Source organism: Pyrgilauda ruficollis, unplaced genomic scaffold (assembly GCF_017590135.1).
Source record: "Pyrgilauda ruficollis isolate IOZ18807 unplaced genomic scaffold, ASM1759013v1 scaffold36, whole genome shotgun sequence".
NCBI lineage: Eukaryota > Metazoa > Chordata > Aves > Passeriformes > Passeridae > Pyrgilauda > Pyrgilauda ruficollis.
This window is the reverse complement of record NW_024525045.1, coordinates 2950422-2973621: the sequence shown is the minus strand read 5'-3', so window position 1 is coordinate 2973621 and position 23200 is coordinate 2950422. Positions and strand designations below refer to the sequence as shown.

At 39.0% G+C, this 23200-nt stretch overlaps 1 protein-coding gene across 3 annotated transcripts; it reads right to left on the bottom strand.

The window, feature by feature from the left end:
- Nucleotides 1-1567: 1567 nt before the first annotated feature.
- On the bottom strand, nt 1568-23194 carry GK5 (glycerol kinase 5). Of its 3 annotated transcripts, none has more exons than XR_005955801.1 (16): nt 23008-23194; nt 21812-21905; nt 18738-18813; nt 18214-18307; nt 17108-17239; nt 16017-16092; nt 15349-15410; nt 15188-15261; nt 14805-14865; nt 13573-13699; nt 11020-11124; nt 8574-8659; nt 7931-8034; nt 6537-6596; nt 2993-3125; nt 1568-1615 (listed from the first exon to the last, which is right to left on the bottom strand). XR_005955801.1 is itself a non-coding variant. In XM_041475662.1 (16 exons), exons 1-16 carry the CDS (start codon nt 23137-23139, stop codon nt 2989-2991), a joined length of 1554 nt encoding a protein of 517 aa, XP_041331596.1. In that variant the 5' UTR covers nt 23140-23194; the 3' UTR covers nt 2985-2988. The 3 variants fall into 3 exon arrangements, 1 of the variants encoding a protein (XP_041331596.1); XM_041475662.1 differs by lacking the exon at nt 1568-1615 and adding an exon at nt 4208-4341 and having other exon boundaries at nt 2985-3125; XR_005955802.1 differs by lacking the exons at nt 1568-1615; nt 2993-3125 and adding exons at nt 4210-4341; nt 5865-5986.
- Between the last annotated feature and the right edge of the window lie 6 nt (nt 23195-23200).

Below are 23200 nucleotides of genomic sequence, written 5' to 3'. Positions count from 1 at the left end.
CGATATACAATTAATGTAAAAGTAGCAAGACTCCTCCAACAATAGAGGGATTGTTGTTGTTACGAGGCATAATTTTTCATGCCACATAGTCCCCACATATTTACTAGGACTATGTTATGAATGATCCAACTGCCAAACTGATATGAGGTTATCTACGATCAGCACGGTGGGATCTGTGAAGGCAGAATGCCCAGAGATCATTAACACATCTCAACTGAATTGCCAATCTTCACATGCCAATGAGCTGCACTGCTGTCCAATCCCAAATACAACATTAAAGCTCAACTGAATATCTTAAAATGATGAAACTGCAAACTAGTTAATATTTGTAATTTTGTATTGTTACCTTTACTATCAAACTCAGCTGATAGAAAATGTAAAATAGCATATACTTTCCAAACTAATGAAAACACTTGAGACAAAAAAATTAAACAAAAAGCAGTAAAAGCTGTCATATTTTAAATAAAAGTTACTGTGAGTGAGGTTCTAAAATGGTCTTAATGCCCTTCTGTGCAGCAAATATTGGGGCAGCACAGCACCTGTAAAAACATATCTAAAGCTTATTTCAAATCCCTTATCAATTAACAGGTACCACTTTCAGATAACATCACATTAAAGATTTCATGGGAAGATAAAATCAAATTTTTTGGTAAAAGATAAGCAAAAGAGGCTTTGATCAGTAATCATATTTCTTCAAAATATCAGTTAGTCTGCTCAGTCCTTGGGCAATTTCATGTCACAAGCTGTGGCAAATGTTCTGATCTCCAAAGGCTGGTCCATCCTGGCAGACTTTCAGACACCCCTCTTTTGTTTCAGAGCTCAGTACTTTGAACCTCTCCACAACAGAGCTCACAGCTCTGCAGGCCATTTGTAAGGTTCAACTGGTAAATATACCAAGGCCTTTCCACATCCTTAATTTGCAGCAAAGTTTCTCTCCTTAGATTTGAGGCTAGTGAAAGGAAAACAGCTTAAATTCCTGCTTCAAATTAAACAGTGGCAGTGGTAAAATGGTTATCCAGAGTGTGTCCTCCAGGATACCACCTGGAACAAAAGGAATATATAATGTCTTGGGTATCTTCTCTCTCTAGCTGTGCCATTGCCAGGGTGAAAACCACCACCACATGCAGGTGAAGTATCAGGCAAATGGTGCAGCGTTGCCTTCAGCAGAGTGATTTGAACAGAATCAGGTTCAGCTCCTGGCAGCAACACTGCCTGCTCAGCCCAGCTAAACCTCCAGGCTGTCAACCTGAGTCAAGGAGCCTTCAGCAAAAGGGCAATTGGTGATGAGAGGCAGATGTTGATGAAACTAAACTCCCTCAGTGAGAACAAAATGTAGAATTGTGACTGAGGCACAAACTTTTGCCCAGAGTGCCAGACTTAAAGCCTTTCTGCTTGGCCTTGGAGAGAGAACCTTCTTGCAAATGAGCATTTTCTTTAGCAGTGACTTTGTGATGACAGAGGAAAATCCCAAGCTGAATACACAGGTGTTAAAGCAAAGCAATTGTTTGAGATATGCAGTAACTGCAGAATCTTACCTTACAGCAGGAGGAGGAGTGGAGGGAATCTCTTGGAGGCACTTAATACTGGAGTCTTGGCACTACAGCCTGGCGTATTACTAGAAATCAGCAGACACACTTGCTTCTGCACTTCATTTAAGGATTCACATTAAAGAAGGTTAAGGAGAATTGGAAAGATACCCAGAGAAAATAAAATTGCCAAGATGTAGCACAGGTTGAAGGGCAGAATGTAACAGAAGAACATGAAAAATGGCACATTAAGCATAGGCTGACAAGTAAATGAGATGGAGGCTGAACACAGCTAGAAGAGATGCTCCAACTGAGGGTACATGATTGAAGGAAATTAAGGAAATGGTGTATGATTTGACCTTCTGTGTATCAGCACAAGAAAATTAATTATGGTTCTTAAGCCCTCTTTAAAAGATGTTAAGTCTGTGAACATTTCTTATCTCCAGTGTCTGTGGAATACAAATCACCCACAGCTTGAACTTGATATTATTCTGAAATTAAAATGTTTAATCATTTTACATTTTGGAAGCTGATTTACAAATAATCCTGAGAAAATTACAATAATTTAACATCAGAAATAAGCAATTATATAAGAATAATTAACTACATGTTTATTTAATTATATTTTATTTGTTTAAAAAATACAAAAGTAATTTATAGCTTCAAAAATAGACTTTTTACTCCCTTTTAGTTAATAGTAATAGGATTTAAAAATGGCCTTGAAGATACTAACAGTACAGATATTTACAAGTTAGACAGCATACCTGGAACTAGTTTTAATGTATCTGTGCTGGTCACTCCAGATAAGATTGCTTTATAAAATTTTTAAAAATTGAGCTACAAGCTAGCTACAATGTATCAGCTACAAAAGTCCTGGATTTTTAAATGGAGTGTTAAAAGTCTATTTGCTTGTGTATTTCATCTTGATCTAGTGCACAAATAATGCGACCACAGCACCCGGTGTCAACCAAAGGGTGGCAACAGACTACTACCAAAACAATGTCTTTCTACACAAATGAATTCCTCACAACCCAGCCCCAACAATCATTTTGTTTCTTAGCAATGCCTAGGGGAGCAAATGTGCCTTTTACTCTTCCTGGATGATTAACATATGCAAGATTTTAAAGATCCGAAGGGAGGCGAGCTGCTCAGTGCAAAACCCACCACAGTGAGAACAGCCCATGGGCAGTACATGGCAGGATCTGAGCCGCTTGGCCACCCAAAGGAGGTCACTGAAGGGACACAAATGCTGCAGCTGGACCACAGCTGCCACAGGGATGATGGGAAGGTTCATTACACCATGGTAAGTAATCCAGCAGCAGGGGGGGAACTGAAATACCACACAACTTATAATACACCATCACAAATTTCAGTTATGGTTTTTTACTGTCCTGTTAATGTCAAGATGTTATAAAATATGAATTAAACCGTCTTAATTCTTCTACAAGTAAAATACCAATTTCTACCAGTGTGGTGAGTGTTTCATTGCTTGCAGCCATGCATCCATAGCAGGTCTGTATTCCTCTGAATCCTTTTGGGGCTCAAACACTGCTTCTATTTGCCTTAGCTTCTTTAGTTGTTTTTTGTCTGTCCAAAATCCTATAAACAGAAAATTCATTCTCCAGCTCAACTGCAAATATGTTATTTTTGAGTTGTTTTAATCTATTTCCAAGAGATCCAAAGCAGAAACACAGTAAGAAATAATGACAGCTTTTCTTTTTACTCTACCAGCAATTTTCTCAGAGGGAAGCATATTTTTAATATTGTGAAAATCCTTTCCAGTAGGATCCACTTGTTTGGAATCCTGACAACAGCGCATCTGCTTAACTGGGATGGTTTCCAAGGAACAGCTCTGGTACACTGAAGTTCTCTTAGGTTTCATCACAAAGTGCTTTTGGTTGCAGGTCCTTCTCAACAAAGAAGGGCCACAGAAACCAAGACTTAGCTGCTTTCCTACTGTCTTAAAAACTGTATCAATAGCAAGAAACAGCTGGTGTTAGAGATTCCTATCAATTTATGTTATTAAATCATTCTTGTCTGTCAAGGGTCTCAACTTTCTTGCACTTTTAACTGCTGAATAAGTCTTACCCAAGCACACAGTTTTTACCTTCATTTGCGTTGAAAGCACTTCAACAAAAACATGTATTGTAGGTGCATATTAAGCAAAACCATCAACAGTTTGGAGCTTTCCGTCTGGTTAAGAATATGAAACAATTCTGTGTGAGTAGAGCTGTTTTTCCTGTTAATAACTAATTTTGCACTTCCATTCCTGTGAAAGCCTCAAAGGATAAAGGCTGTGTTCACAGAGCACAGGACACAGCCTCACTGGGAGTGACAGAGCTGCAGGTGAGCACAGTGGCTCCCTGGCCACATGGTCCATCCCCAGCCAGCAGCACTCAGGCAGCACCAATATGGGAATGGACATGGAAAGTCTGAGTCAAAGAAGAGGAGGCAGCAAAGATAGGGCACACCTTTCTTCTCTAGTAATACATCCTTCTAATGGTACTGTTCAGAGAAACATAAACACTATTTAGATTCCCACAAAAATAGCTAAAGTAATCCGTTGGAGGGGGGGTTACAGTTATTTGAAGTTATGCCCTTTTTTGTCTGATCTCTTTTCTACTGTATTTACAACATGCATTATAAAGGGGGGAAAAAAAGCCTTTTTAACGTCTACGTACCTGAAGCAAGGCCTGCTAGAAAAGCTGCACCAAGACTAGACATTTCCACATTTGCAGGTTTTTCTATTTTCTTATTAATTAAATCTGATGTCATCTGCATGACAAAACTATTATTACTGACACCTCCATCAGCTCTATAGGGAGAAGGAAAGAAGTAGTCAAAAAAATGTGTTAAGTGCTTATTGCCAGCATTTCAGAAAACAACGTTTGGTATTTCACACTTATGCATAAATCTTCTTGTCACTCATGAACAAATGCATTTCCACTTTATGGGTAAATTTAGAGGATATTGAACAAGGTGCCAAAAAAAAAAAAAAAAAAAAAAAAAAAGAAGAAATAAGTTTATAAACTTGTAGAGGAATGGGAGGCAAACAGGGACACAGGACTCTATCAAAAGCTCTGAAAGTTCTGTCTTTTAAATCTATGCATCATCTTGGCTGAAATATTAGGGTTTATACCAGAACTTTTACACAGTTACCACCACATTATGAAAACAGTCAAAACCTTACACCAAACAAACCCTTTCACGTGTTCTCAGATCTGGAAAAGTACCATTTTCCTTAATACCAAATCTTTGTATTAATTAGCTAAAATGCCTTCACAATTGCTTCTTTTTAAGAGGAAGTTCAGAATGAGGCTTCCATATGTCTATTTTCCTAATTTGAGACCAATTTAATGGAGAATACGAGAACTTATCCGTGATCTTTAATCATCTGAGACTTCGAAGTAACTACTCTTGCAAACAAAGTAACTCTAACAAAAACCAATCTTTGAAATGTCCTAGACAGGTTCATTGTGCCCTTGTACTCCAATACCAGCCATGTATGGAGCTGATGTTCTATCATATGTGGTGCAGAGAAGACCTCTAGTGTTTATTGCTACAGAAAGTGTTAGGTAATAAAACTCATTAGTTATAGGACATGCAGACTAAAGCTGAGGGCTCTTTCTTTGTGCTTTCCTTGATGGTGTTGAGACAAGCAAAGAGGAGTAATGAAAACAATGCCCAGAAACTAGGAAGGAACAAGGAATACAGGACAACAGCTAAAAAAGAAAGGAGTAAGTTTATGGGATAAAAACAACAACAAAAAATCAAAGGTAATTGACAGATGCAAAAGATGTGTGGATGTAAGGGTGGTAGAGCAGTTTGAAACCCTACTGAGAACCCCACTGAGTGTGTCTCATTATGTTTTAATTTTTAATCCACAAGCTGAATTGCTACTGATTTTAGTTAAGTAATACAGACCCTATATAAAACTGCAATTTTATATGCATGAATAAAAAATAACATGATCATACAATTTAAGGTTTCTATTGCAATGTAAATGGAATCAGAATTCTAATGCTCCCTAGGCCACATTTTAAGAGTTTAAGAGTTTACTCTTTTAATGTGACTTTTCAAATTTTGGATGTAATTCTCTATATTAAAAAGCTTCCTAAGTAATCAAAGTTCTTGTACTTTTCATCTTTTTATTAAACCCCTAACCCTGGCTGTTACTTCACCTTTGCCTGCTCTCTCCCAATATGTGATGGAAAGCAGAAACTTTTACCTCCTCCCACTTCTGTACTCTTGCTTTTTTTCCCACTGAGAGTCTGATTCTGACATGCCTGCCAGTCTGTTCCTCCTCTGCAGAGGTCCAGGAGGGATGGGAATGCTCACCTCTGCTCCTGACTGCAGTGCCATGCTGACCCCTGGCTGCCCGAGGGAGGAATTTCATTGCAGAGCTTTCTGAGCCTCAGAGGCCTGGAGCTTCTGACAACTGGTGTGCTCAGAGAAGGTCCCTACCAAAACGTGAAATGTGGTCTTCCAGCAATGTTTAATTCAGCTAAATGTTGTACAAGCACATTCTAGGGATTACAGTTGCCTCACTAAATTGGATATGGTTCTTCAAAGATTAAAGCAAAACTGATGTCTAAAACTCATCTCCCTCTTTCCCTCACAAACAGAACCAGTTTTTACCAATGTCTTCCAAAAATTATCTGTGAAAGACCTAGGACAGAAAATGTCAGTATGAAAGAATGATGACAAAGGGTAGAATGAGTTTTGTGGTAGGCATTGCTATATGCACTCTAGCACTACCTGAAAACATGAATATGCCTTCTTTTTAATTTTTAATAATTACAGCAGTTGATTACTCCCCCACTAACAACCACCAATGCCAATAGCTGTGGGTAGACTCTACTGCTGCTTCAGTGACATTAACATTTGACTTGGAAATCATCTACTTCTAAACAGCAGAATTTTTACAGTAAGAGAAAATGCATAGTAAAGCTCAAACCTGTTTAAAATCAAACTCTCATATATCAAATTTAAAAGTTACAGGAAACTTACCGAATAGTTCGAAGAGGAATGTGCACCTTCTTCACAATGACATCATAAAGCAGCTTGTTTCTTTAAAAAAATATTTAGCGGAATTAAGCATCATATATTCCATAGAGTGTTTTCAGTATCTACTTAGTCAGAAAATAAATGCAAGGCAAGAAAGGCCTCAGTTCTGTTAGAACTGCTGCAATATCTAAAAAGTTTCTAGAATGCATAGATGAACAACCCAAACCCACTGAAACTGATGTTTGGTCTTTGTCACTGTTACAAAGGCAAAGTATGGCTAAATCATGGCCCATTCTATATCAAGTCTCTGTAGAAGGTTAATTTTTCCCACTGAAAGTTACTGATAGGTTTCTAGAGATGCAACTGTTGATGTAACAAGTGGCTTTGAGTGAGGAAAGCAGTCCAACTGGAGTTAGCAGACTAACTGGAGTTTATCCAGCTATTCTGTAAGGGGAATATCTGAAGCCTTCAAGCTTGACTTTTTCCAGAAACCATTTCATTTAATGGGAGAAAATCTAAACACAAAGGATCTCTACTTTTTTCTAGCTATTTGTATGCAGTATTTGAATGAGATGGATGAATTCTTAACATCCCTTAACATCCTTTTCAAGACACCCATATGTCAGTTCAGAAATTACTGCATCTTATGTTCAGGCTTACAGTGCAGAAGGAAATGCCTTAGAAGCCAATTGCAGCAGTGCTGCCCTGCTCCAAACATCTTTTCTGAGCTCTTTGCAGGAAATTTATATGCCCAAACTGATGCCTCTAAGGCATCAAAAGCAAAGCTGTTGCCTACAAGGAAGGAATCACATCAGTGCTCCCTAACTGGTCAAGCACAGTGCGAGCCAGGCACAATTCATGATCAGCCCCACAGTTTGAGGCATGTTGGGGGTTGGCAAAGCAGTGACATACTGATGTGGTATCAGCAGTGACATCTTTAGCCTTCACAGATCGGGAAGCTGCTGTCCATTCACATCTTTTAAAACTTTTAAGAGGGCTGTTACTTTGTTTTGTAAAACACCAAAAATTCAAACTTAAACAAAAGCTGATATAAAACTTTCAGCTTCAAGGATACTTTAAACACAGCTGGAGAGGACTACAGTTTCTGACAAAACAGTGTCAGGAGAGGAAGGACAAAGAATATACTTTCAAAACATGCAGAAAACAACATTATTTAAGAATCTCTATATGGTTACTTAATGATAAAAAATCTGGACTAACAAATATACACAAATTTATTTGTAAAGTGTTAAAAAAAGGAAGCAGCTAAAACTCCTTTCCAGTGTAACAGCAGTGTATTGTACAAACTGCAAAAGTCCATGTATCCATTTAATACTGCCAATCTAAATAAAAGAACACATGAGAAAATACAAGCCAGTTAATTTAGCAAGCAGTACCTGAAAGCTACAGACTCCAATATAGCTCGAACAAGGTGGTTTCTGTTAGTGGAAGGTTTCAGCCCCATGAAAGAGGCACAAAAATATGGGTCATCCCCAGAAATCTGCAGAAAAGATGTCACCATGAGTTCAGTGAATAGTATTTGTAGGCTTTTGTGAAAGAAGTAAAAGAGCAAGAAAAAAATAACTTACGACAATTACAGGCAGCATAGTGAAAGAAGAAAATTGAGAACAATATGTAAGCGGTATATAGTGTTATTTTAGCTTACTCAGCAAACAGTTTAAATTGTTTCTTTCAACAGCAAAACATTTAAGTGACTTCTTCCAAATCAGAAAAACTAAAAAAGACTAATCCACATGATATCCCTTTAAAATACATTTAAAATGTACACCAATTGTCTAGGACAGGGCACACTCATGTTACTGATATTGCTGTTCTCTAACAAAGGGAGCAATGGCATTTAACCATTCTGATATGACAATGGCCTTCATGTATTGTGATGAGCAACAGACAATAAGAACCTCAACAGTACATAATATAAATACTGTGATAAGATGTAAATGATTACCTTTGAAAATGTCAAAATTATTTTTTAATTGGGTTATTAAAATATAATCTTCATTTAATTCATAATATTTTTACCTGCAAACCTGGGATGAAACAAACACCTTGAGAATCAGCAGCATTCTGTGCCATTTCTGCTGTTTCATCTACATTGGTGAAAAGTTCTGTAAAGATACACAGGTTGTAGGATGTTATTTCCTTCAGTTTCTTCATTTTGTCTCATTACGAGAAAAACATCTCAGACTACTCCAGACTACTCATTTTTTAATATTTTCAAACTACACATTCTAAGGGAGACAATCTCTTCTCCTGTATTTCATGTCCACCGGTCACATCAATAATCCCAAACTATTCAGATGAAGGCTAAACTCAAAAGGATCCTCTCCTATCTGCTGTGCTGTAGCCTTTTAATCTTCAAGACATCAATGGGAATTAAGAATGATAATGGCACCTAAGAGTGCTACAACCTTAGATTCATAGAACGTATTTTTCCTCCACATTGTTACTGTCAGTCCAACAATGACCTAACTGACTAACTTACTGTCACCTAACAACTACAGAGAAATTCCTTAATACCCACATTTTATCAGCACTCTTAGTATTTTTACAAGGGACACACAAGGTAATACATCACCTCTTACACAATAATGCCTCTTGGATAGACACTGCTTTTATTCTCTGTTTTATTCTCAGCCAGATGACTCCTTTCATAACTCTACAGACATTCCTCTTTAGCTTGTTCTTCACCCACATCAAACTCTTGTACTAACATCCCTCTTCCACAGTTGTTAACTAATGATGTCCTTATGTGGCCACATAAATTGATTTTACAGAAGACTAGAGGTCTTCTGTATATGAGAGATACTGCTTTTTCTTGTCAAAAAAAGTGAATTTTCCTATTAAAGGTAAATTAGTTTAATCTAGCTCAACTTATCTTTGAAAAACCCACCTTGGTAACTTATCAGGAGTTTCAATTTACCATTGTAACCTTTATGAGTTTGTGGGAAAACCATGGATTCTACTGTGCTCAGACTAATAAACCTACATCATGTTTTTCCCTTCTTATTGTCTTTGCTATGACTGAATTATACGTATAGTACCTCTATGCCAGCACAGAAAATCAAAAATGAAGTAAGACTGATGTCATGCTGAAATTCCACATACTACTACTTCTTAAAAATTCTTAGAAGTTATAGGATTCCACTAAAAGAAGTCCACTAAACTAAGTTTGCCTTGCTGCAGAAATTACTATTTCTAAACTTTTACCACTATTGTGTCTCATCTTCATCCCTGTTGGGCCTCACCACCCTTATTGAGGCCATTAGCTTACCTTGTGTTTTGGCCCAATTCCTTCTGTAGAGCTAAAGTTTTCCCATTCTCTAAAGCTGATAAAAGTTTCTGAATTCTGCTTCTCTGCAACAATATTTTCAGAAAATAAAGGCCTTACTTGTTACAGAGTTTAAAGCAGCTTGCCTTTTATTTATCCCATTTCTAAATCTTCCCCCCCCTTTTTTTCCTATGGTAGCAACTGATCATTTTACTACTGACTAGCTAAAAATCCTTTATACTTCTGCATAAACCAACGATATCCATTTTAAGTACAGATAAGTTCAATATGGATAATTACCCATTTTAATTATGGAATCTGAAGTAGCAAGCTTATATATGTAGCACTGACACTTGAGTCTGCAGCATTGAACTGCGTAATGAACTGAGTAATTTCCTCCAAAGCCTACTGGCTGTTACTCTCTAGGCTTAGTCAAACGTTGGAGGAAGATGTGAGGACCAATCTGAGTCACACTTAACCCTTAGGGGCACATACATGTACACATGCATCTAAAGCTGACAGCTTGAAGGAATGTGGAATTTTGTGTGAGTTACACTTGAGGAAAACCCTTCCCAGACAGTCCAAAGTTTGAGACATTAATCACTTTTTTCTCATCCTAGTAAAAAATGTAATATATTTCTAAGTAAGACAAGTAAATTTTGACATTCTAATTAGAATACTGAGAACAGTTGTTCTATGAACAATCAGTAGGTTTGAACATCAGCTACTACAAAGGTAGTATTTTTTTAGTCTGTCATTAAACTGGAATGCCAAACCTTTCATTACAAAATAACAACAACCAAAAGGCACATTACATCCACGCGAAGCAACAGTTACTTGCAAAGCTCTGTTATTTTCATATAAATCAAACTTGTTATTAGTTATGAGATGTACAGCTCAAGACCTCTCACAAGCAAATGAGAAGTAAAATGATACAGGAAAACAAAAGCCTAGTTAGGCAGGATGGTCTGAGGCAGAGACTGAAGAGGAGATGATAGTGCAAACCAAACTCCCTGCAGCAAACACCCTCAGCAAAGTGCCTACTAAAATAACTGTGCACTTCTGCTGTCCAAAGCATGAAGATTACTTCCCTAAATTATGAATAATAAAATCAAGTCCAGTAACACAACTATGAACCCACAGAACAGCCTCTTAAGCAGTTATATATTTCACCCTCTATAAAATGACAGAAGTTACCTATATCCAGAGCCCATTTTATGGCAGTGCCGACGTCTGATATAGAGCCTTCAGTTAAATAAACAACTTCTTCCCCAATTTTCCAACCGATCAGAGGATAAAGACCTTCATTATTTTCCAGGAAACAAAACATTCCGTTAAAATAAACCTTTCCAGAAAAAAATAGACAACCATTCCTCACAATAAACCCACCTGGAAAATGTCAATTTCTTCGTAGAATTCAAACTAAAGAAATCACTGGCAGAGGTTAAATGTGGTTGTTTTTTTTTTTTTTAATATAAGAAATTGTGCATACCTAACAATTTATCAGTGTTTTTCTATTTAAGTCCATCCAACTTTTCCCAAGGGTTTCTAAAAAGGAAGAGAGTTTTTCCCCAAAACATAAAGCATGAAGGCTTGGCTCTCAGATGGGAAACACAAAACTGAAACAGACATACACACACAAAAAAAGTAACAGAAACTTAGAGCACAGAACTTATTCACAGAAGAGGATGAAAGTGATGTACTTTTTAATTTCCTGTTTAATATGCAATGCTTCCTCACACAGAAAGCAAAAAAGAGAACGAGTTTCACCTGCACTTCAGCTAGAGAAATGGTTTTTCAGGTCACAAGATAAGGACCCAAGCAGTCAGTGGTCACTGCAACAACTTCACCCAATCAGGCACAGTAACTGTTGGAGTGAAGAAAGTGCCCGTACTTCATGGAGCCCTGCTGAGGACTCAGAGATCATGGGTACTGCAACAAAGGGAAACGAGTCCCAGTGTACTTTTACAAGGACCAGAAAAGCATCAGAAGGATCTAAAGGTTTTCTCTGCTTTCTCCAAGTGACTTTGCTGATATATTTGTTCCTCACAGAATCATCTCCAGTTTGCTTGCCTGTGTCCAAATGAGTTGTGTGGGAGTACCAGTGGAATAGCAGGAACTTTTGTTAGTACTGGGGCACTCAGGTGCTTACAATATAAAACAATTAGCAGCACTGATTAAAGTCTGTATTTGTCTCTTGAAAGGGCAATGTAATATATATTACTCGAGATCATCCTGGTGCAGGTGTCCCTTGAAATCTTTATTTTTTACCAAAGGTAAAGCCACAAAGAAAAAAACAAAAAAAAAAAAAATTAATTGAGCCAAAGATGCTAAAGAAGAGCAGCTAATGAGGGACAGAGACATCCATCCATCACGTGGCCTCCCTAAAGACGCTCACACCAGAGTCTCTAGCAGGGTAACATAATCCTACCTCTAGGGAAGGTATCCCCATGACACTTGCCATGACCAGAGGTATTAAGAACCCTCAGACTACCAGGGGTAGCTTTAAACCTATACAACATGATTCCATCACTGAATTGTGGACAGGCTGCTCTTGAAGGAGCTACTTTATTCTTCTTTTTTTTCAAACTGTTATACGTAGGAGCTAAATGTAGACCAGCAACTAGAACAGGATGCTGCAGGGATTCATCCTGCAGTCTTAAATACATATGTCAGCTTTAAAGATTGAACACATTACATTTCATGCCCAGGGCACTGAGAAAGCCAGGCACTTAACTTGTCCCACTAACCATACCCCACAACAGCCGAAGAACACAGGGAAAATAATTTTAACAAAAGTAACAGCCCAAAGCAGTAAAAGTTTCACAGCATTGCCTTAGAAGATTTTAACTCCTAGCAGAATACAATAGCTAACATTTTAACAGACTATATATGTATTATTTCCTAAGTAAAAATATCATAATAATGACATAATTAATCAGCACAAAAAGCATTTGCATTCATAGGGAATTCAATGTCTATGCTATTCAGCTCCGACAAAACTCATGTATTGGCCAAGGTCCTTTAAGTCTTGAGCTGGTGAAATTCTCTTTGTCACACTGCTGTCCTCCCTCCCAGCCCCACTCCACTTTAAGCAGTAGACATCCTGAAATTAGTAACACTTCAAAAATATGCCAGACAGAGAGAGACTGTAGGCAAATTTACTTCAGTGTCATCTTCAGTGTTTGCTCTCTTGACAAATAGCTATCTGACAAATTACTTGACAGACCACACATGTTCAGAATGACAAAGTTTTAAACACTAGAAACACACTGGGGAGCCCATTTTAAAAGAAAACTTATAACTTATAATCCTGCATTATCTCATTGCATGTTCTTCAGTGCTTAAGGGCTCAAGGGGAGGAACTTGCAATGATTCACTGCAACATTTTGATGTGAGAAGCCAGAGGACCAATCCCTTTTTTCTCCTATCCTGTACAATACTGCAATGAAGAACAGGTGAAGGAAAAAACAAAACAGGAGGGATGCAGATAGCAGATATAATTACTAATGATGCTACTTAAGTTCTCTTCCTGAGAAGCTTGTTTTAGAATAACCAAAATTTACATTGCTAATTAAAACTTTCCACAGTCTTCTCTTCTGAAAGAACTCCCAAGCTGTTTTTCTACACTTATAGACAGAAGGGAAAGCACAGCCCTGCTCTATTCTTTTGTGTACCCTCAGCAGTAACAGCTATCAAGGAACAGCTGAAAGAATAAAATCCCCTAAAACCAAAACTTCACTGTCTTACTTCCCCGTGATGCAAAGAGATGCTCTCCAGTATTCACATTCCAGAAACCACCTGTTCCCATGGTCAGTTTAACATCTCCTGGGTGAAAGCAGCATTCTCCAAACATAGCTGACTGTTGGTCAGCTACCTGTCAATCCAACAAAAACAATGGGACAAGTTAGCTACCGCCTACCAACCTGCAATACTGGGTTTGAAAATATCTCTGTAAACACTTTGAGTTCTGAATACAAGTAACCACTCAGGAACTGAGCATTCAGAGAGGACTCTTTACAATTTCTTAAGCATTTGCAGGCCATTATAACAGTCAGACTTATCACTGGCATCAAATTACACCAAGTTTCACAGTGTGAAGTATCTGTAGGACTCCTTGCAACACTGAAAAACATTATGGAAACAAAAGAAGTATTTTGGGGTTTAATATTTAACAAGGATAAATGAGGCATTTACAATCCCAGGGAGCAGAACAGAGTAGCTTGGCCTGAATTCCTTTTTCTCCAAATAGAAAGCTCAAGTTTTGAAGTCTTGCCTTCCTTTTTCCTTGATACCCCTCCTGTACCAAATTATTCCACACTCCATTTTTCAACCATGATTATGGTTATTAAATGTATTTACTTATGTTTTTGCATTGGTGAAACAGTAAATTTACAGCTAGATTTAGTCCACAGTTCTTTAAAACAAGACAAATTCATGTTAGTTAGGGGACAGTTTTTTCATTTAGCTCAATTCAAGAAGATTTTGCTCCAAATCATCACTTTAGGTTTTCTTATCCAAATTCTAACTGCTGAGGAAAGAACATGTTATTTGCCACTTATTTTTAGTGAAAAATAAAAAAGGGATAAAAGGTACCACAAGTGGATCTATTAACAAATACTCTTAGAGTTGTTCAGTCTCACTGAAGTCAAGCCAGAATGGACTCATGCACAACTTTAGACAGCAACTGATTTTAAGCCAGACACACACATTACCAGAGCTTAGAGTCCTACATTCAGTACTTAATCATTTGGGCACACGACCTTAGTGGACCTCAACCTCTAGAAATCCCTTCTTGTTCCTTTCTCCTCCTTCCCCCTAAGGTTGTAGACTGAGTTTTTGGAGAAAAATTCAACAATCAATTCTATTGTAGCTAAATCACAGAGAATCAATAGAGAATACTAATGAAAGAAGCAAGTACTAAATTAAAGCAAAATAAACAGAGTATAAATACACAGACTTTAGAAAATATTTTCACTTACCGCTGCCATTATTGGAATAGGTACCCCAAATATTTCAGAGTCAGTTGATCCAAAGTTGAAGCTTAAAAGAAATCACATTAAAATGACCTTTCTGTTAAAATGAAATCTAGGTACATACAGCCTGGGTCTGGATCACACATAAAAGGTAACGCTACTGACTTATTTTAAGGAAAACATTAAAAATATCACTTTAGGAAACACAGTAAAAAATTTTGGACTTCATATACTATTAATACAAGGTATAACTACATGTAAAAATATTTTTGTGTACGTGAGTATTATTTGGCCTGTGCAGAATATTTAGTATTTCTTAATTAATCATAATTAATTTAGCAATCAATTTAACAGTTATAATATTTTTTAAATTATGCCTTCATAGTTACCTTGTATCTCTCACTGGTGGAAAAATAGACACTGGAATAGAAAGCAGATTGCACAAAGTGGGATTCCAACATTTCTGAAATTAAATGGAAAAAGTAAAAACATCAGCAACCATCTGAGAAGCACAATAAATAGCAACAACATTCTTGGGAACAGCACATACCGTAAAAGGTTCAAAAATGCCTGTGGAACTGGCATTTGAGTAATCTGTAGCATACACAGAACCTAGCATGAAAAGAGAGAACAAAGTAAGATTTTTAGACATCCAAATATTTAAGAGTTTTCTTTAAACATCTCATTGACTCCCATGAAATATAAATCAAGTGTGTAAGAGCAAAATCACAATGATACAATGAGCACAGAGATTTTACCTGCTGCTCACTATACTGTGCACACATTAATTACCCTATTTCCTCTCATGAACCTGTCTAGAACAGCCAACAGCACCACAATCATAATGTGACTCCTCCGGCATTAGTCCTCAGGACTGAAACTTGTAATTCTTCCACATTTGTAACAATTATTTGTTCTTTTGCTTTCACAGGTACTTTTCTTCAATCAAAACCAATTAGCTCTGTTAGTCCTTTTTAAATCTTATGCTCTTAGAAGGCTGATTACACTGAATAAATATTTCCCTTCTAGGCAGGCCCAAAGAATAATTTATTCAGAAGTTCTTTTTGTAACAGGAAATACAATTTTTATCAAATATACAAAAGCACAAATTGTAAAAACAGTATCTGAATTCTAGGATATATAAATGAGAAGTAATGAATATAATTTCTTAGATTCCAGTGTGTTTTACTGATATTTAAGAGGAACTGTAATGTTCACCTTTAGTCAATCTATACAGTAACCATGTGTCAACCGTCCCAAAGCAGCAGTTGTTTTTTTTGGCAGCTTCTTCAGCCTGGGAAAAAATATATAAAAAAAAAATTATTTACAACTGGGTACAATAAGAGAAGAATACTGAATATTTATTGATTGAATTCTTTTATTATTTTCTTAATGATTAATCAAAATGTCCTCAGAAAATACGTCTCTGATTGTAAACTTTTCTTCTAAAAAGGCTGAGCTGGCTATTTAACTAATAATATCCTACAAGTTCATGCTCCTAACAGAAAATAAGAACACTTTCTTACAGCTGCTTCTAAGGAATTCATCTTCTACTGTAGGGGCATCATAGCCTTATGAGAAGAAACTTATAGTCACAATTATAACAGTGGTGAAAGAGTGGTAGATAAAGAAAACAAGATCTTGCATGGTGAGTATTAGAGCAATGAACACAGCAACACATAGCTCAGGGCTCATTCGTGCACTAGATTAATCCAGCACAACTTATTCCACAAACATTTTCCAATTCACAAAAATGCAAAATGAATTGTGCAGCACGGTATTATTTGTGAAACTGCAAAACACTGGCATAACGCAGAGTGGAAAGGTAAGAGGTTCCACTGAAAAGAAATGAAATCATCATGCAAAACCAGAGGATAAAACAGCTTTAAAACAAAGTACAATCACTAATTGTATAAATGTGTCAAGTGAAATAAGATGACTTTATTATGTTGCTTATGTATGAAGAAAGCTTTTTGCTACTATGCCTTTCCAGAATGAGAGGAAAAATTTGTACAAATATAAGTTACTATTTAGGTAGACAGGCTTTGAACATTAACACAGAAAAAATCTGGTTCTTCTGAGAAGAATGAGCAGGACAAAACTGAAGCAATTACAGCCAATAGCCACAGTCATGGAATGGCCTGGACTGGAAGGGACCTTAGAGAGTTTCAACTCCACAGCCATGAGCAGAGACACCTTCCCCCTAACCACGTCACTCAAAGCCCCATCCAGCCGGGCCCTGAACACCTCCAAGTCACAAGCCATCATGATGACTTAAGAAACCTATTGCTTTTCCCTTTCCAGCTTACCTCATGTATGTTTTTAAAAACCCATGACAACTTCATTGAAGCTTGATGTGTTGAAAAAGTAAGAAAACTGGGTGCCAAATATCGATCATTCCCCGTCAAGAAATGAAGCACTGTAAAAATAATATGGATTACCTGTTCCAAAAGAAAACAGTTACTTAGTTTTTAATCTTGCCCTTTAAAGGTTACTGATCAATTACCTTTAAAGGATGACGACACAGATGAAAGCTGCTAACACTAGATTCAGAAAGCTAAAACTCCTTTAGAGGATCCTTGAGTAGGTTTATGTAAGGACAGCCTTCCTGCAACACACACCACAGGAAAGAGCAGCTGCTCTAAGCAAGGCTGCTTTAGCACCTTCTGCTGGAGCACTGACAGCCACTGCTCTGCATTGCCAGCACTGGTCACCTCTGTGAGCACAATGCTTGATGTGGCTGACAGCACTACACACTGTTATTCCAGTGGAAGTTCTCTTACTGTTCACAGGCTCAATCATGACTTAATAGATTTACCAAAATTTAATCATTAATCAAGTTTTCACAGAAGAAGTAACTGGCAAACACAGGAATTTAATTTCTTATTGTGACTGTGCTGGTCAGTTTCCACTTAGAGGAAAAGTAACTTCTGTTTTTGGACTTAGAGAAAATATTTCTCTTCTTAAGGTATGAAGCACAAGCCACAAACAGCATAAAATGTACCTCCTATAGATAATCTGAGCAAAGGATACATGAAAAAAGCAAGCCAAGAAACCAAAAGCCCAAACCACTTTCAACCCAGACCTACCTACATCCACAATCTATGCTGTAATGGTGTTAACATGCAATGTTTTAATATAACAGACTGAAAAATAACAAAATGAGCCTTAGACCTATAGGCATCTTTTTCCATAATAATTACTTTAGGCTACCAGTATTGAACTTTATTTCTTGGAACTATCTTCTGTGGATATTACCCAGTTAAATGTTTATTGCTCAGTAAAATGATGGTCACAGCACATCACATCACCATGTGAACAGGACACTTGCAGTACTCCATATAGTGCCCTTACTTGTCATAAAGTTAAACACCTCTAATATATCCAAGCAGTATCTAGATTAGTGCAGTTTTACCTTCAGCAGAAGGGAGTTATTCCAGGAATTCACAAGTTCAGCACTTCTTAAGTCTTGCCAACTTATGAAATTATGAAAGGGTTTCCCTGTTCTCCTGAAAAACAGTATTTGAACGATTCAAGCTAGAGAACACAAATTGCCCAAAACATTCAACATTATTCACCATTTCCAGGACACCAATCAGGACAACAAACGCTAGGTCAGTTCCTATAACAACTGCATATCCTCCTGGTGGATTTGAGGAATTATTAAATCAGCACACAGACCTCTGGAGCATCAGACTTCTCACCAGAATTAAAAATACGTATGTATTCATCTCTTCCAGTCTATAAAGAACAAAAAGGCCACACACTCACAATCTGTTCTGAACTCTCTAAGGTGTGGCTGTGCAAACACAGGAGAACATGAGTGATTTAAGAATTTTTACTTTTGAGTTGAACACCTCTACAGCCTGCTTCCATCCAGTTGATGGATCCAATACAAATGGATACAAATTAATTTTAAAGAACACAAAACATACATACTTGTGCCATGTAATGAAAGTTCCTCTCTGGGTGGAGATGCCAAGACCAGCAATTTGCCTCATGTGAAGTCCTGCAGCTAAAAAACGAAAATAAATGACAATCACAAAAAAATCATTTATTTGGAGAAGCAAAGAAAAATATTACTTCCTCAATATAACTACAAAACCTATGGAATACTTAGGAAAATAATAGTTTATGAGAATATAAATCTCTACAAATTGTTCAACTAAGTGTTAAGAGCATTGAAATGTTAGAGAGCTCTGAGTCAGACAACTGATTCCAAAGCAGATAAACAAACCTACGTATTTTGCAAAAGCAGTAGTGGCACACGCGCCCTTTCCACCCTCTGAAAGACCTGTTGATACTTTATATGAACAATCCCATACTTTATATGAACAGGCAGGCAGATTGCATAGGCCTACATAATCAATTAAAATTTGATTTTCACGTGGATGAATGTGAACAAAAGCACCAACAAAAGTACCTTTACAGACTTAGGGAAAGAATTTCTATAAAGAAACAAAACTAGATTGATCCTGCAGACAGTAAATAGATAAATATGAATATACCATAACTTTTGGCATCACTTTGATAATGACATGTCTCACTTTAAATATTTCTTAAGCCATGTTTCAGAATTCCTAAGAAAGAATTTGCTTAAATCAGGTACCACTGAATGTAACAAAGTATACTTTAAAGTCAGAAGCACAAAAATGTACATTTGGATATACATCAGTTTTGCTGTTAAACCTTACCTTCAAATAACTGTTACAGAACATTTTTTCTAACATAAGTGTAAATAATTAAATACGTCCATAGCTATTTTCAAAGCAGCTCTGGTCAGCTTGCTAATTACCCTCCAGCCATACTTACAGAAGCAAAATTACATTAAGCAAATACACATTAAAAAATTTCCGCTTAAATGACAGACTACCCACCCTGTCCTAAGTACTGTTACTCTGAAGGGCTCTCAATCCAGCTTCTTAAACAAATCACAGGTTAAGTAGGTCCTGCCCATACGTGATCTCATGTTAATTTTCACGTGCAAAGTTGCTCATTTGTATGAGCATGTCCTGCAGACTTTACACCCAGCACCCTCTCAGTGACAATTACAGAAGGGGTTTCACAGAGAAAGCACACATCCTGTGCTACTCAACTCTACGTGTGCTTCTGCACCTCCCCTTACACTGGGTCCTTGCATTCCTGCCAGCAGTGCTATCAATTCCTCAATCAGCTGAAAATTAAACCAGTGCTTTCGCAAGGCAACCTGCTCCACCTGCCTGCACAAGTGCTGCTGGTGGCGGGAGGGTACGGGAGGAGGACCTGGGAGTGGGTGGCCTGAGAACAGCACTATTTCTTTTTCAGGCAAAGCCACAGCTTTCAAGCACTTCCACAGCTCACTAAGGACTACTGGCATGTGTTACTCCTTCCCATCTCCACAATCTGCACAGTCCCACCACTTTCCCTGCGTCAGCTACCATACTCTCCAGACACCCATGTAAGTGGAGCTAACTTCCACTACAGACAAAAACAACTCTAAAGACAAACATGGATATTTTTCAGTTAAGCTGTCTTCTGGGGGAGTGCCACAGTAAGAGAGTTGGGACCATGCAGGCAGAAGTTTCCACCTTTAGGTAGTACTGAACTGCAGCAGCTCATCCACACGTGCACGGAATCACGTTTAGCCCTGCAAACCCAAGCGTCACTGCACTCCTTCTGCTTCCAGACAGTCATTCCTGTCCTGCTACCACACCCTCTCTTGCGTCAGCACAAACATTGGTGAAACTCTGCTGGCATAAACAACAGGACAGTGATTCCACACAGGAAGCTGCCCTAGACTAGGAAAACTCTGTAGAAAAGGGGTGGCACTGATTCTTTTGACAGCACTATGAGTTATGCTTACACACCCACTTAAAAATAACTTGCCAACAATGTGTGCAGCTTGGCCACAAGGAAATCTTCCCTTTTTAAAACTACCTGAAAAGTCTTGCTTCCTGACTTGTGCTACAGAATGGAAATGAAGGAAGACAGTAAGGTCTTTGGGGGTTGCGGTGGCATTACTGTTCTTGTGACCAAACGGTTGTGGCTGCTGACAAAACAAGCCAAGAGCCCAAAATAATCAGCTTCAGCTTGCACCTGGTGATATTTACTTTCCCTGTTCATTAGGCAGTCTTCCAAAGGAAGGGACAAGCAGTTTTGCCACGAGCCATGTTTGAAGAGAGCAGAGCAACACTGGAGATCAAGCAAGAGGGGCCAAACAGGAGGAACTGAACGAATTGAATGAAAGAGTGCGATGTGCACACACAGGCCAAGGAGGCTGGGTCACTGTGGGAAGGCAAGCTGGGGTCCAGGTGACAGGTTCACAGCACCAACATGGCACAGGTGATCCAGGATGGATGGATGGCAGAACACTAGAGGTAGATTAATATGAAAGCTGTGAGAGTGGTAGAGAGTAAGAGCTAGGTTAGAGCAGCATCCAGAAAAGTGGGGGGAAAAACCCATCAGAGATTTATCAGAAAAGGGAGTTGTATGTATTCAGTGTGTGAAGCACTAGGAATTTTTAGGCTAAAGTACAAATAGAAAAGAACAGTAATACAGGAATAGGATGGTAAGAACCACTTAAAGTTTGAATGGGAAAAGGAGGAATATCAGGTTGCAAGGGAGTGAGCCCAGCTCTGCAGCATCCTGCACTCATTCTCACTTGCACATACAAAGTGGTGGTAGAACAATGGGGCACTGGAAGGGGAACAAGCCTGCTCTCTGTTCCTGCACAGAGGCATCTGGAGGAACAGACACTGGGGAAGGATGCATATACAAAAAGCTGGAGCCACAAAGTGCTGGCACTGATGCATAAATCAAGTATTCACATTGCTTCTACTTCAATCCTAATCTGGCCCCAATGAAAGGAAAAAGGTAATTGAAGAACCCTAATTTACATAATGATTGAATAGGCCTTAAAGCATGTAGTCCTGTGCCCAGTGATGATTTTCAGTACTAGCTAAAAGTAGTTCTAATATCAAATTAACTAGCTTCACTAATTTTGATAAACAATTTCTCAAAATTTAGGCCCTTACCTTGTACAGCCTCTTTTATTACACCAATAAATTGACTCCATAGAACTTCAGGATCTAATTCAACCCATCCAGGATGAGGATAAAGTGATTCTACCTGTTAGGCAAACACAAATAGCACAATTATGATCTCTAGAAATCAGCAAATACGTTTGGGTTGTTTTGTTTCATTGTTCATTTTGTGAATCTCTTGCAAGAGTAGAAACAACAGGGTACCTTTTAAAACATTGTTCAACATGGCTGTGTGATCTCTAGAAGACCTCCTCTGTTCCGGGGGAATAAAGAAGCTCAAACCCCTTGAAATAAGGAAGACTAAACCTCTTGGAATACAAGAATCTGTAAAACCCCTTCCAGAGCTGCAAACAGGAAAGCAAGTGTCTCAGAAAGCCGTTTCTGCTGCATTGCTTAATTCTGACGTCGATGCCTCTGAGCTTCTCAGTGCAGCACAGCAGGCCAGGGATCACCTGGCAGACGAGCTTCCAGCGTCAGGGAATGAGCTCCACCGAGAGCAGCCCCTTCCATCTCCACAATCCATCAGATTTCTTACACTTCTCCTCGCTGCAAGCTTTTCATTGCAGTAACAGTAAAAAAAGTTAATTCTGGAGACTGCCTTGATCCTAAAATCACAAGCAGTACCAACCAAAAACAGCCTGAAATTCATGTTCTAAAGTTGACACTTTTCCACATAGCACTGTTACATGATGGGACGCGTGTAAACCTAAGTCCTACGCAAATCTCAGCTATGCCCTACTAACAGAAGTGGTTTTGTTCAGAAAGAGATTAGTCGATAAGCGACCGAAGGTAAGGTAACCAGGAAGGGTGGGAGTGGGTGAGCGCCGAAGTAACGGGGTGAGCGCTACGGCGGTCCCGCGGGGGTGGGGGGCTCTGGGTTTCCTTTCAGCCCTCGGGAGGCGGAGCCGCTCCTGTCCGCCCTGGCTCAGGGAATGTCCGCGCACCGGGACCAGCCGAGCTGGCTGAGAGCCTCTGCGAACGCCTGCACGCCGAGCCCCGACGGGCAAGCCCCGCAGCCTCTCGGGGGCCAGCAGGTCGGAACCGCTCGGGGCAATGCAAGCACGCTCGGCCCCGCTCGGGGCAATGCAAGCACGCTCGGCCCCGCCCGGCTCCCGGGACAGGTGCTGCTCTCGCCTCTCGGCCCCGCTCTGCACCGGGGGCGCGCCCCGCAACCCGCCCGCACTCACCTTCCTGTAGCTGGAACCCCTGACGGTGGCCGCCCGGTCGTAGACGTGGCACTTCACCACCGTGCTGCCCACGTCCACCCCCAGCACGTAGCGCGTCGGGGCGGCCCCGCTGTCGGGCTGCCCGCACGGCATCGCCCGGCGCGGCACGGCCCGGCGCGGAGCGCGGAGTGAGGGCGGCCGAGCGGCCGCGCCC

Coding starts and splice junctions, on each gene's coding strand:
- GK5 (XM_041475662.1), bottom strand. CDS start 23,139: ATGCCGTGCGGGCAGCCCGACAGCGGGGCCGCCCCGACGCGCTACGTG. Junction 16,093..17,107: donor TTTTTAAAAACATACATGAG/GTAAGCTGGAAA, acceptor ATTTTTTCCCAG/GCTGAAGAAGCTGCCAAAAA. Junction 8,660..11,019: donor AAAATGGGCTCTGGATATAG/GTAACTTCTGTC, acceptor GTATCTTTACAG/AACTTTTCACCAATGTAGAT.